The sequence below is a fragment of the Peromyscus leucopus genome, chromosome 9 (assembly GCF_004664715.2).
Source record: "Peromyscus leucopus breed LL Stock chromosome 9, UCI_PerLeu_2.1, whole genome shotgun sequence".
Taxonomy (NCBI): domain Eukaryota; kingdom Metazoa; phylum Chordata; class Mammalia; order Rodentia; family Cricetidae; genus Peromyscus; species Peromyscus leucopus.
In genome coordinates, this window is record NC_051070.1 from 52,661,144 (window position 1) to 52,675,899 (window position 14,756).

At 49.3% G+C, this 14,756-nt stretch overlaps 1 protein-coding gene across 8 annotated transcripts in view; it reads left to right on the top strand.

The window, feature by feature from the left end:
• The window catches only part of Dmtn (dematin actin binding protein), a 35,842-nt gene extending 23,529 nt beyond the window's left edge, over positions 1-12,313 (top strand). For 6 of the 8 annotated variants that reach the window (XM_028877614.2, XM_037208405.1, XM_028877612.2 and 3 more), the window contains 8 exons: positions 1,475-1,599; positions 2,105-2,210; positions 9,998-10,062; positions 10,228-10,276; positions 10,429-10,436; positions 10,620-10,685; positions 10,935-11,015; positions 11,124-12,313. In XM_028877614.2, coding sequence (XP_028733447.1) covers positions 1,475-1,599; positions 2,105-2,210; positions 9,998-10,062; positions 10,228-10,276; positions 10,429-10,436; positions 10,620-10,685; positions 10,935-11,015; positions 11,124-11,237 — 614 coding nt within the window. In that variant the 3' untranslated portion in view covers positions 11,238-12,313. The remainder of the gene's footprint in view (positions 1-1,474; positions 1,600-2,104; positions 2,211-9,997; positions 10,063-10,227; positions 10,277-10,428; positions 10,437-10,619; positions 10,686-10,934; positions 11,016-11,123) is intronic. The other 2 variants (XM_028877615.2, XM_028877617.2) reach the window with 1 other exon arrangement.
• Positions 12,314-14,756: the final 2,443 nt, after the last annotated feature.

Below are 14,756 nucleotides of genomic sequence, written 5' to 3' on the forward strand. Positions count from 1 at the left end.
CCAGATAATTTGCATGTGTTTCTTAATCTAATTTGTTCATTTCTACTATCATGTTATTGATTTCATGAGTATCGTTATTTTTGTCCTGGATCTTCTGCACACTAAGCACATATAGTTCCGTGCACTCTCAGCTCTGTACATATTTTATTTTTAAATTTAAAAAAAAATACTTATTTCCAATTTATGAGTAAGAGTGGTTTCCTCCAGTATGTACATAGGTACACAGGTAGGTATGTATGTACCTATGTACATAGGCATCTGGTGCTGACGGAGGCCAAAAGAGGGCGTCAGCTCTCCTGGAACTGGCGTTAGAGACAGTTGTGAGCTGCCGTATGGGTGCTGGGAACTGAACCCAGGTCCTCTGCAAGAGCAGCCAGTGTTCTTAAATGATGAGCCATCTCTCCAGCCCCTTTATCCTGTACTTTTTGTTTGTATGTTTTTAAAAGACTTTGTAGTGCCAGGCATGGTGACACATAACTGTACCCCAGCTACCTGGGAGCCTGAGGCAGAAAGGTTACTCGAGCCCAGGAGCTCAAGGCCAGGATGGGCAACATTGCAAGATCCCATCTCATTTTTTTTTGTTTTTTGTTTTGTTTTTTGTTTTTTCGAGACAGGTTTTCTCTGTGTAGTTTTGGTGCCTGTCCTGGATCTCTCTCTGTAGACCAGGCTGGCCTCGAACTCACAGAGGTCCACCTGGCTCTGCCTCCCAAGTGCTGGGATTAAAGGCGTGCACCGCCACCTGGATTTTAATGGTTTTTTTGAGACAGGGTTTCTTTGTGTAGCCCAGGCTCTGAGGACCAACACCTTCTCTCATTTACCGTTCTATTTTCCAAATCTACCACAGGGCCTGGACTGTAGCAGAAGCTTGAGAAATGTCTGTTAAGTGACTGAACGATAAACAGGTGGAGCTGGAGAGATGGCTCAGTAGTTAAAACCTTGCATAGCTCTCCTCCTCTTCCTCCTTCTTTATAACACGGCTCTTATTTTTTTTTTTTTTTTAAGATTTATTTATTTATTATGTATACAGTGTTCTGCCTGCTTGTCTGCAGGCCAGAAGAGGGCACCAGATCTCACTACAGATGGTTGTGAGCCACCATGTGGTTGCTGGGAATTGAACTCAGGACCTCTGGAAGAGCAGTTAGTGCTCTTAACCTCTGAGCCATCTCTCCAGCCCCCACGGCTCTTATTTTTTAATTAAATAAAAATAAAAAAGAATTTATCCAGGTGGTAGTGACACACCCCTTTAATCCCAGCACTTGGGAGGCAGAGCCAGGTGGATCTTGGAGTTCAAGGCCAGCCTGGTCTACAGATCAAGTTCCAGGACAGCCAGGGCTCTGCAGAGAAACCCCATCTCTAAAAACAAAAAAAAATAAATAAAAAAGAATCTGTAGTGTTCTTTTTGGGTCCCTGTTCCACAAGCTGGAGGAGTGAGTGGCCGAGTGCCCACACTGATTCTTGGACCTGTGTCTCCTAGAGACAGAATGGAGGAAACGGAAGGCATCTCGGAAGGGGGCAGAGGAAGAGGAGGAGGAGGAAGATGATGACTCTGAAGAGGAGATTAAGGCCATCAGGGAGCGGCAGAAAGAGGAACTCAGTAAGGTAGCATCTTACTCCCAACCCCCAACCCACCGTGTCGTCTAGGTGACAATGTTCTGGCCCCAAAGCCAGTCTAAAAGGCTTGTGCCACAGAAGCATCCTCGTTTGAACAGGCAGGAGGTGCCTCTCCTCTCCCAGGATTCCAGGCACACCTGGGCTTTAGGCGGTTTTTGGAGGGGTGATGCTGGACAGTCAGATCCAAAGCACAAGAACGGGAGGGTCCACCAGCACCAGGTTCCAGGAGGCTGAGCTAGGGGAGGAGAGAGAATTAGGAGTCATGGAAAGGCCATTGGTTGTGCTCTTGGCATGGTGACCTGGGATAGAGAAGCTGCTGTGGAAGGGTACCACTGAGCATCTCCAACTAACCTAATGTGGTTGAATGTTCAGGAAGACTAAGTTAAAAACACACCATTTCGTGTCCTCTTGGATTGCACCCCAACTTTGCACTTTTCAGAGGTGGCGAGCTGGTGTCTCAGGCTTGACACCATTCTCCTTCCTCCCCAAACAGGTTACTTCCAACTTGGGAAAGATGATCTTGAAAGAGGAGATGGAAAAGTCTTTGCCCATTCGGAGGAAAACACGCTCTCTGCCTGACCGGACACCCTTCCACACCTGTGAGTGCTATGGAGTGGCCAGAGGTGGCAGTGGGGTGGAGGGTGTGTGTGTGTGTGTGTGTGTGTGTGTGTGTGTGTGTGTGTGTGTGTGACCCTTGAAACTGCTGTACTTAAAAGATTCAATCCTGGTGTGAGGCCCACGTGTGTGCTCGCCTAGGGCAAGAATATGAGCCGGTAGCTGGAACAGGGAGAGAACAGCAGGACAAGCAGGAGTTTGTTGTGTGAGACCACCTACTGTGGGTCGGGACATAACACTGGGGATGTTATGGGGGAAAATATACAGCTATTTCCTCCAGTGAGGGGGAAAGCGACATGAAAATCTTCCTTGCCTTTGGAGCGGTGTGGCAAGTGAGGGAGACAGAGTGTCAGTGGGTACTTGGAGAGGCCAGTGAGAAGGTCTGGTCAGCTCCCCTGAGTCTAAGAGAGAGACAAATAAACAGCACAGAAAGCCCTTCCAAATGTCAAGAAGAGCATGGGAGCGAAGGCGGGGAGTTGAACCAGTGTGGCAGCTCAGAGAGCCTGGGCGCCGAGGACCCTGAAGTGAGGCAGAGAAATGGGTGAAGAGGGCTTTGAGTGCTGGGCCCCTGGGCACCGCTGTCTAGCCTGGACTTCTTGAGAGCCTGGAAGCTGGAAAGGGGAGGGACAGCTAACTGCCCCACAAGAGGGCTATGAGATCTCTTAAAACTTGACCTTGGGAGACATGCCCCATCACTTTCTTGTGTTCTATTGGTCAAATCAAGACACCAAAGCTGGCATTGTGGCGCAAGTCTAATCCCTGAATCCCTGAACTAAGAATCTAGCCTGGGCTGGGAAAAAAAAAAAAAAAAAAAAAGACCTCATTGTAGTCACTGTTCTACCGCTGTGAAGAGACACCATGACCAAGGCGACTCTTACCAAAGAAAGCATTTGTTTGGAGGCTAGCTTACTATTTCAGAGGCTTAGTCTATTATCATCATGGCGGGGAGCATGGCGGCATGCATGGCTGAGAGCTACATCCTGATTTGTAGGCAGAGGAAGAGAGAGCCTAGGCCTGGCTTCCTCCAAGAAGGACATACCTCCAGTCCTTCTAATCCTTTCCAACAGTGTCACTCCCTGGTGACTGAACAATCAAATATGTGAGCCTCTGGGGGGTGGGGTGGAAGCCATTCTTATTCAAACTACCACAGACCCTATCTCCTAGAAAAAAAAAAAAAAAAAAAAAAAAAGCGGTTTTCTAGAAACTAGACTCAATATGGAAATAGGTTCTGCCTCTGATTCAAGGAACTACAAGGTCTCAGTTCAAAAAACAAGCAAGATGGATGGAGCAGAGTTACATGGCATTTTTGGAAACAATCTGCCATACTTGCTCGTAGCTGAACATATTTGTCAATTTTCTGTCACCACATGGGTGTACCTGGTCAGGCCTTGTGGAGCAGACCTGTAATCTGCCCTGCTCAGGAAGCTGAGGCAAGATAATTGGGCAGTTAAGTCATCTGGGCATTGTGGTGCATGCCTTTAATCCCAGCACTTTGGTAGGCCAAGTGTGTGTGTGTGTGTGGGGGGGGGGTGTCTCTGTGAGTTCAAAGCCAACCTGGGCTACATAGAGAGTTCAGGACAGTCAGAGCTATATAGACCCTGTCTCAAAAACAAAAACAAAAAGAAAGTTAGTTTAAGGCCTACTTTATTAGTTAGGGTTTCTATTGCTGTGAAAAGACATCATTACCATCATAACTCTTACAAGGAAAACATTTAATTGTGGCTTGCAGTTTCAGAGGTTTAGTCCATTATCATCATGGCAGGACATGGCAGCATGCAGGCAGACAGGGTGCTGGAGAAGGAGCTAAGAGTTCTACATCTTGATCTGCAGGCAACAGAGGCAACTGTCACTGGGTGTAGTTTGAACACAGGAGACCTCAAGGGGGGGGCACAGTGACACACTTCCTCCAACAAGGCCACACCTACTCCAATAAGGCCTCACCTCCTAATAGTGCCACTCCCTATGGGGGCCATTTTCTTTCAACTCACCACACCTACCAAGGCTCCAGATTGAGTCCGAGGTCAGCCTGGACAACTTAGTAGACCCTGTTTCAAAATAAAAACCCACTAGAGTGGTTTGGTAACGCACACCTTTAATCTCAGTGCTCAGAAGCAAAGACAGGTGGATCTCTGTGAGTTGAAGCCACCGTGATCTAGGTTTTGAGTTCCAAGCCAGCCAGAGTGACACAGTGAGACCCTGTTAAAAATGTATTTGCTTGCAGGAGGTGGTGGCACACACCTTTAATCCCAGCACTCAGGAGGCAGAGGCAGAGGCAGGGGGATCTCTGTGAGTTCGAGGCCAGCCTGGTCTACAGAGGGAGTTGCAGGACAGCCAAGGCTACACAGAGAAACCCTGACTTGAAAAAAAAAAAAATGAAAAAAGAAAAAATGTGGTCAGAAAAGGGGTATCAGATTCCTCTAGGACTGAATGGTTATGAGCGGCCATATGTGTGCTGGAAACTGAACTTAGGTAGTCTAGAAGAACAGCCACTGCTCTTAATCACAGAACCCTAAGTTACTACCTTTTAAAAAAGGTTTTATGGAACTAGAGAGACGGTTCAGCAGTTAAGAGCACTGGTTGCTCTTCCAGGGGGCCCACATGGCAGCTCACAACTGTGTGCAATTCCAGTCCCAGAGGATCTGACACCCTCACACAGACATACATGCAGGTAGAACACCAATACACATGAAATAAAAAATAAATTTAAAAATTAAAAATAAATAAAAGTTTTATTTTATTTGTAAGTACGTAAGTGTGTATGTGTGTGCCTCTGGAGCTGGAGTTACAGGCTGCTGTGAGCCACTGTATATGGATGCTGAGAACCAGACTGAAGTAATCTACAAGAGCAATATGTGCTTTTTTTTTTTTTTTTTTTTTTTCAAGGCAGGATAGCTCTGTGAATCCCTGGCTATCCTGGAACTTACTCTGTAGACCAGGCTGGCCTCAGAGAGGTCCTCCTGCCTCTGCCTCCTGAGTGATGGGATTAACACCACCACCACCCAGTGCAGTGTGTGCTCTTAACCACTGGGCCGCCTCTCCATCCTTCCTTTAAAAAGTTGGTTTAGTTGTTTCTACTGTGCATGTATGCAGGATGTGTATGTGTTGGGGGCAGACATCAGAGAACAACTCTGTGGAGTCAGTTCTCTCTTTCTACGTCTCTGTGGGTTCGAGGGATCGGATTTACGTTGTCAGAGTTACAAGGCCGTCTCACCAGCCCTGTTCCTGTCTTCCTAACACTTCGTGTTTTGAAGCCCCGGCGATGTGCTCAAACCATATCCTAAGGATAACACATCTTTGGAGGTTCAGAGAAGAGGGAATAGATCTGAGAAATGTACAGATCAAAGCCACTGAAGTGAATCCCATGACCCATTAGAAGGGGGCGGATAAGGGAGAGAGAAAGCCCTAAGGGCTTTATCCTGGGTGCTAGTGAATGACAGTTTACAGTTAGATAACCAAGAGGCGAGTTTGGGAGGAGAGGGAAGAGACTGGTTTCCTAAATGTAGAGCATATGAGTGAGAACTGAGTTTGACAAGCCAGAAGCTGGAGGGTCTGCAGCTAATATGTGCAGGAAATGGGAAGAGAAAGTAAGATTATTCGTGGAGAAAGGAAAGGAAAATCGGGTGCCCAGGCCTGTAGAACATGAATGCCCTAGATATCGTGCTCAGTAGTGATCAATGGGTTCTAAGGGCTACATAGCGAGACGCTGCTTAAGAAAAGAAAGATCTAGTGTGAGGGATGGTGGAGAGGCGCATGGGGAGGAAATGGAACCCTGTGTTTTAGGAGACAGCCCTGAAAGACCTCCTCTGTTGAAGAAAGCACTGGGGCTGCTGAGCCAGAGGATGGCAAGACTCCCTGGCTTGTTGGGAAATACTGCAAGATCTTACTTTCGTGGTGATGTTGATCCATGGCGGTGGGTGTAGCAGAGGAGATGTGGGCTGATCCAGTGCTAGTGTTTGGTAAGCAAGGGCTGAGGGACTGGAGTGCCAGGCAATGGGCTGCAGGGCATGGTTCTTTGGAAGGGTAAAGAAGATGTGGAACAGAGACACAATGGGACTGGGCATTTATTTATTTGCTCTGTTTTTTTTTTTTTTTTTGGTGTGTGTGTGTGTGTGTGTGTGTGTGTGTTTTGTTTTTTGAGACAGGGTTTCTCTGTGTAGCTCTGGCTATCCTGGTACGTGCTCTGTAGACCAGGCTGGCCTAGAGCTCACAGAGATCCCCCTGCCTCTGCCTTCCAAGTGCTAGAATGAGAGGCATGTGCCACCACCACCTGACTGCTTTGAGGACTTTTGTTGGTGGTGATGGTGGTTGGGGGAGTTGTTTGATTGCTTGGAGGAAGTCTTAGGTAACTGACAGGTCATGACCCCCTTGGCAAACCTCTGTCTCCAAAAATATTTACATTACAATTCCTAACAGTGGCAAAATTAGTTATGAAGTAGCAATGAAAATAATTTTATGGTTGGAGGTCACCACAACATGAGGAACTGTAATAAAGGGTTGCAGCATTAGGAAGGTTAAGAACCACTGATAAAAAGTCTGTAGTTGAGGCCTGGAGAATAAGATTGATGGAAGATTGTCTCAAGGCCCATGTTCCAGATTCTTCTTTAAAAAATACTTAATTACATATTTTTAATATATGGATTATCTGTCCTCACATAAGCATGCATGATAGAAGGCATCAGATACCATTATAGATGGTTGTAGGCCACCATGTGGGTGCTGGGAATTGAACTCAGGACCTCTGGAAGATCAACCAATGCTTTTAACTTCTGAGCCATCTCTTTAGCTCCCCAGATTCTTCTCTTTGCCCCCAAAAAAATGAGCACTATGACTTCCATCTTGGCTTTGTAAAGTTAGTCAAGGGCCTCCTTCACCATCACCTTGAAACAAGTCCCCGGATATATGCATCATGTGGTCATGTAGGTTCTTGACAGATCTATCCAGGCTTAACAGTTCAAAGTCACAAACAGGCATTACTTTGGGATTGGCACTTTCAAACACAAATATTCTTGAAGTTTCTATTGCTGTGATAAAACACCATGGTCAGAAGCAACTTGGCAGGGAAAGGGTTTATTGTTTTGTTTTTTAAGTTTATGTGCATTGGTGTTTTGCCGTGGGTTTCAGGTCCCCTGGACCTGGAGTTACAGACAGTTGTGAGCTGCCATGTACCTGGGTCCTCTGGGAGAGCAGTCAGTGCTCTTAACCACTGAGCCATCTCTACACCCAGGTTTATTTTATTTTACAGCTTGTAGTTCATCATCCGGGGGAGACAGGGCAGAACTCGGGCAGAGCAGGAACCTGGGGGGGAGTAACTGATGCAGAGGCCACAGAAGAATGCTGCTTACTTCTTGCTCTTCATGGCTTGCTTGGTTTGTGTTCTTACACTATCCAGGACCACCTGCCCAGAGGTAGCACCACCCTCAGTGGGCTGGGCTCCCCACATCAATCGTCAATCAAGAAAATGCCTCCACAGGCTTACCCACAGGACAGTCTGGTGGGGGCATTTTCCCAGTTGACTCTAAATAGTGTCAAGTTGACATAAAAACAGCCGGCAGGCAGAAAGTGATTTGGAGTGAAAAATTTTATGTGTACTTGGTATTGGAATTCTATCAATCAAAATGGTGACTGATAACCTATGATTTTCTTTTTGCCTCCCCCCACGTCCCTTTACTGGGTTCTGGGAATCCAAACTCAGATTCTCATCCTTTTTTTTTTCCCCAAGACATGGTTTACTTTGTGTAGTTTTGGTGCCTGTCCTAGAACTCGATCTGTAGCCCAGGCTGGCCTCCAACTCACAGAGATCCACCTGGCTCTGCCTCCCGAGTGCTGGGACTAAAGGTGTGTGCCACCACCACCCGGCAGTCCTCATGCTTTTCCAGCAAGCAGTTAACCCTGAGCCTTCCCTCAGCCCTGAGAGCAGATGGTTTTCTATGCAGGCTTATTACCACTTCTCCAAAATGCTTAAGGTTTGAAAGGTTTCAGACTCAAAGAGGGTTTTATTTCCCAGATTTTAGAATATTTGAATAAATTTAACCAAAATGGAGACCCCCCTAATCTGAAAATCTGAAACAAACACTTCGAGATCCAAAACTGAGAACAACAACAAGACGAAAGAAGTTTGGAATCCAGAGTGGACTGGATTTCAGATTTTGAGCTTTCCATTTAGAAATGCTAAACTTATTTGAAAATAAGTGGTAGGTTCCACAAACCTATTTTGTCCTCACCCCCTAAACTTCCAATGGAAGGACTTTAGAGGACTTTAGAGGTGTTGAACGTACCTCGGCTAGACATTTAACAAGATGCCAGTCAAAGGAACTGCAATAGAATGGCAACCATTTTTAATGACTGGAGACAAGGGAGCTTTGAGGCTGGTCACACTAAGAACGGCAGTTTCTGTCCGGGCATGATGGCGCACTTCTTTAATCCCAGCACTCGGGAGGCAGAGACAGAAGGATCTCTATGAGTTCAAGGCCAGCCTGGTCTACAGATCAAGTTCCAGGGCAGGCTCCAAAGCTACACAGAGAAACCCTGTCTCGAAAAAATAAAACAAAACAAAAAAACCCAAAACAAGGTCTGCCTGGTCTACAGAGCAAGTTCCAGGACAGCCAGGGCTACACAGAGAAACTCTGTCTCAGAAAAACAACAAACAAACAAAAACCCAAAAAGAATGGGTTTCTAGATATGGTGATATATGCCTATAATCCCAGCACTTGGGAGGCTAGACAGGTAGATTTTTTTTTTTTTTTTTTTTTTTGAGACAGGATTTCTGTGAGTATCCCTGGCAGTCCTTGAACTCACTCTGTAGACCAGGCTGGCCTCGAACTCACAGAGATCCACCTGCCTCTGCCTCCCAAGTGCTGGATTAAAGGTGTGCATCACCACTCCCAGGCGTGTGTGTGTGTGTGTTGTGTGTGTGTGTGTGTGTGTGTGTGTGTGTATATATATATATATATATATTTTTTTTTTTTTTTGGCTTTTCGAGACAGGGTTTCTCTATGTAGCTTTGTGCCTCTCCTGGAACTCACTTGGTAGCCCAGGCTGGCCTCAAACTCACAGAGATCCGCCTGCCTCTGCCTCCCAAGTGCTGGATTAAAGGCGTGCGCCACCACTCCCAGGCATGTGTGTAGTTTAAACAGGTATGGGCATGTGTGGAGGCCAGAAGAGGTCACTGGGCATCCTGCACTGTTTCTCTCTGCCTTACTTGAACTAGAAGCTAGACTGGCATTGATCCCCCTGTCTCCACTGCATCCAGTGCTGGGGTTCCAGGGGCACACCGTCATGCTCTGATTTTTATGTGGGTGCTAGAATCCAAACTCAGGCCCTCGTGCCTGCAGAACAAGCCTTCCCGCCGCTGAGCTAGCTCCCTAGCGTCAAAAGGGAACTATCTTGACTGCATTCACTGTGCCGAGGTGATAACCGTGTCTGAACCGTAAAGTCAAATGTCCAGAACCTGACTGCTGTTAATACCGCTGTTATAACTGGGTGATTTCATTTGGAGCTTGCATTTATTTGCAGATCTGGCGTTTACTGCATGGCAGCTCTTAGGACTCCTTTCGTGACGCCTCAGCTTGGCCTGGGATTCATACTAGGCTTTTGGGCTCATTTCTAGTTAGAGAGGCGGGGAGACGTAGACTCGGTAAAAGCCACAGCACACTCGCTGGAAGTCCACAGACGCCTACTGGGTTCTGGCCAGGGAAAGCCAGGGAGGCAACCCTCTCAGGAAGGACTGTCGCGATCAAGGGACTGAACCAGGCCCTCTTACTCTCTCTTTCAGCCTTGCATTCGGGGACGTCTAAGTCCTCCTCTCTTCCTTCCTATGGCAGGACCGCCCTGAGCCGGGTAAGGCCCTCTGACCAAGCGGGGGGGCTGCATGGGAGGGGTGTGTGCACAGTGCTTCTGAGTGGACAAGCACCGGAGGCCCTGGGTGGTGTGGAGGCCTCAGGGTAAAAGAGACTGTTGAGGGCTGGCCTCCGCGCTCTCTGACGTCTTTGTGTCATTTCCTAGCTACAGTCCACAGAATTCAGCCCATCCGGGAGTGAGGCTGGGAGCCCAGGTGAGCAGTGGGGCCATATGTTGCTGGGAAGGGGGTCTCCACAGACATCCTAGGCAGCCTGTGTCCAGGGTGGGTCGCGGTTTATTTGTTTAAGATCAGGTATGGGTGCAGCTTCTGGAGCTTTCTCTAAACTATGGCTCTTGTCTCCTTAGGCCTGCAGGTGAGTGCCTCCTGGAGGGGAGCAGGAAAAAATGCCCCCGGAAGCCAGGGCCAGGCATGGGCACTGGTGGGGGAGGGGGGTATGGGCCAAGAAGTTGCCTGGTGAAGACTGAAGACGCCTAGGGGTAAGGCTGGGAAGGTCCCCCTGACCCACTCTGGCTCACTGCGGCTTTGGTCTCCCCAGAACGGAGAGGGCCAGAGGGGGAGGATGGATCGGGGGACCTCCCTGCCCTGTGTGCTGGAGCAGAAGGTGAGGGCAGGGGACCTGACCGCCACAGTGGGGGTGGGCTTCAGGGGTGGTTGGTGAAGCTCCACCAAGCTGAATGCGCTCAGGGTGCTTCAGGGACAAGGGGGAGGCAGCAGGGTGGCTGAGGGACATGAATGGCAAGATGGCATGAATCCCGGTGGCCTCTGCAGGTTCAAAAGGGGACCTGGGGAGTCAGGAGGGTTGCGAGGACTGGAGACTACAAACCTAAGGAGGCCCTCTCTGCCTCTCCAGATCTATCCCTATGAAATGCTCGTGGTGACCAACAAGGGCCGAACTAAGCTGCCTCCTGGTGTGGATCGCATGAGGCTCGAGGTAAGCAAGAAAGATGCACGGGACGGGGACGGTAGAGGGGCCGGCCAGTGGGGTGGCCTTGGATTTTGATGCTGTAGCGGTCACTCAGATGCCCGTGTGTCCCCACAGAGGCATTTGTCTGCAGAGGACTTCTCGAGGGTCTTTGCCATGTCTCCGGAGGAGTTTGGCAAGCTGGCCCTGTGGAAGAGGAATGAACTCAAGAAGAAGGCGTCCCTCTTCTGACATCCCTGCCCGCCTGCTCGCCGCCGTGTGTGACAGCACCTTCCCTCTGCTGCTTCAAGGCCCTGAAGCTGGGGCTGTGAGACCCCCCCACAGCATCCTCTTCCTCTGCAGGCTGGGAGCAGCAGGAGGCAGGGCAGAAGCGCTGGGCTCCATTCCTCAGGGAGAGAGAGAGCCAAGATGTGCCCAGTCCCAGAGTCATGAGGCGTGGACTTCCTTACCCACCTGGGCCAGGGGGCTTCATCTTTTCCCTGGGCGCCACTGCCTGGCCAAACCCAGCCTGGACTCCGGCACACAGTCCACGTTTGCACCCTTTTTCCTGTCTGTCGTCCCACACAAAGGTCCCCAGAAGAGGGTGAAGAGAAGTGAAGGGGCACTTAGTGGTGAGGTCTGTCTGCTGCCCTGCACAGGGGGTAGACTTGGCCAGGGAGCGGCGGCTGTGGGACCCTGTGCCTGTCCACCCAAAGCCTCCAGCCCACTGCACTCCTGACGGCACCCTGCGCCTGGGCCTGATGCAGCGGAAGCAGGCTCTGCCTGGGCCTCCAGCTGGGAGGCCTCCCTCCGGCCAGCTTGTCTGTCCTGTACTTTGCAATCCCCTAAGCTTCAAGCCTCTTGCTCAAGCCCCAGGGCCTATGTAAAGCTGTGGCTAAGAGCAGAGACTCTGTTCACACACCGCCTCACCACCAGCCTCCAGGCAAAACCAGCTAGGATGCATCCTTCTAGCACCTGTCCAGGGACCACAGAGCCCAGGCCTCGGCCTTCCTTAGATGGGATTGGGAGGCCAGGCTCCCCGGTCGTTCCCCCCCCCCATTGCCATGCACCCCCTGTTGTGCTCTCTACAGAATGTAATTTATTGGGGCTCCCTCTGCTGCTTTTCTTTCCCTGACCCCTGCCCCATCCAATTGCACTCCTAGTCCGTCTCCACATATGTACGTGTATATAATTATATATATATATATATTTTGCCCAGGTCTGGGTCTTGTTTTTGCCCAGATCCTGGCACTCCCTGTCCACTGTGTGTGTGATCATGCTGGGAGGGGTAAGTGCTTGGAATTAAAAGGTTGCGTTGGGTCCCTAAATCTATTTGTTTCCATCCCCTCTCCCTTTGGAGTCAAATCCATGCCCTTGCATATGCTACACACACACCACAATGGATGTTCTTTTTTTGTTTTGTTATTATCCCCCCCCCCACCCCCAGACAGGGTTTCTCTGTGTAGCATTGGCTGTTCTGGATCTCTCTCTGTGGACCAGGCTGGCCTCAAACTCACAGAGATCCGCCTTCCTCTGCCTCCTAAGTGCTGGGATTAAAGGCATGTGTCACCACTGCCCGGCTCACAATGAATATTCTTACCTCCTTAAGAAATTTTTAATTTTGAGACGGACTCTCATTGAGTAGCCCAGGCTGAACTTGACCCGTCAGTCCATAGCCCAGGAAGGTGTGAGCTTGCTTCCATATCAAGTAGCTGGGAGGATAGGCTTGGGCCACCAGCCCAAACTATTCATTTATTCTGTTTTGTTGTTTTGTTTGAGATACAATGTCCTATAGCAAAGCCTGGCCTTGAACTCGCCTCATAACCAAGGTTGGCCTTGAACTGACCCAGCTTTTTGCCTTCTAAGCACTGGGATCATAAGCATATACCACATATTTGTGGGCTTTATTTATTTGCTTGTTTGAGACAGGGCCTTATGTAGCTCAAGCCGGCCTCAAACTTACCTCGTGTCCAAGGCTGAACTTGTGGCAACTTCTTGCCTCTGCCTCACAAGTTCTAGAATTGCAGGCATGCACCAACAGGTATGGTTTATTTAGTGCTGGGGATCAAACCCAGGGCTTCCTGCTTGCTGGGTGTGTACTTTACCCACACCACCTCTAATCCACATTTGTTTCTTTATAAGCCACTAGCCCCGAGTCAGAGGGACAGACGGGTGACATCGGTTGAGAAAGCCATGGGAAAGAGACACCACATGAGCTAGACGGGGTGGAGAGATATCGCCCACCTAACTTCCTCTCTCTAGGACACGAAAGTCAGGGCTAGCCTAGGCAAGGTGCTATTCGCCACTTCTCCAGGGGCTCTATGGGACAGAAACCTGTGTTTCATGATTGGAGGGCACTTGAGAGGGCACTGCGGAGGATTGCCTCAAACACACTGCTCTCCCCAGGACCCGAGGTGCTTGTACAGCAGGGCCAGCTAAACAGAAAAAGGTTGGTACGCAGTGAGCTGACTGCCAGGCATCAGGCCGAGGAATGGAGAATGAGGGACTGAGGGACAGGAGTGAGGATCAGGAGGAGCCAGGGAGGGAGGTAGTGACCCCTCTGCCTGCCTCGGTGAGGCCTTCCACCTGCAACCACCATGGAGCTGATGCCTCAGGGGAGCCGGGTGTGCAGTTTGAGATGAAGATCAAGAAGAGGACAGGGGGTGTGGGGGTGCATGGGGGAAGAGGGCTGGCTTGGCCAAGGAAGCAAGTAGATCAGAATCACGCAAAGCGAAACAGTGATTTGATTACTATTTGAATGATATAGCTGAAGACTGCCTTGAATCTCTCCTTCTCCTTCTCCTTCCTAAGCACTGAGATGGCAGGTACATGCCCCCACATTGGTATATTCAGCGCTGGGGTGCCAACCCGGGCTCTGTGTATGCCAGCTAGACAGGCATTCTGCCTCATGAGCCACCTTCCCGGCCCCTGAACAATGATTTTTAAGTAAAGTTGTCTTACGTCTACAGCATTGTTTTATCCTTGAAACGAACCTGTAAGACCAATAGGACAGATAGTTTGACTCCTTCTAACAATGAGGGAACATTTTATCTGAAACCCAAAGCTACATAAAACCAATCAGTAGACAGTGTATGTGTTTGGGATGGGGGGCAGTTTCCTGCCTCCTTGGGAGGGGCATTCAGGGGAGTGGTCACTGCTGGGGATCAAATGCAGGGTCTCGGATATGCTAGGCAAGTACACTACTGCCTGGCTACACACACACACACACACACACCCCAGCTGCCCAGCACTGGCAATGTTTAGCTGTTTCTCCAGGGGAAGCAGGACTGGGCTCCCCACATGCTATCAGACATCCATTGACTGCGTGGAGATAGATGTTCCTTGTGCTGGGGCCTGGGCAGACCCTGTCCGTTTGGAACTCACAGGCCGCTGTGGAACCAGTCAAGTTCACTGGTTACCAAGGGATGCTGGAAACAACATGATCAGATTGACTGGAAATGTTGTGATGGGGCTCATTTTGATAACTAAGCCCTAAAGGATTTGAAACGCCTGAGAAACCTTCCAAGTGAGGCTCTTGGCCCCTAAAGCAAAGCGTTAGGGAAGAGTCCTCTGTTCTTCTTTCTCATAACACACACAGATGTATATAACCTGGGAAACTTCATTCCAGTGGTTTCCAAAGCTTTTGTTTTGGTTTTATTACATCTCACCATTTAGAATCGTGAGCTGAGAATGTAGCTCAGTTGGAAGAGTGCTTGCCTCCCATGCATGAGGCCCTGGGCTCTCTCTTTAGCACACAAGTCAGGCACATGC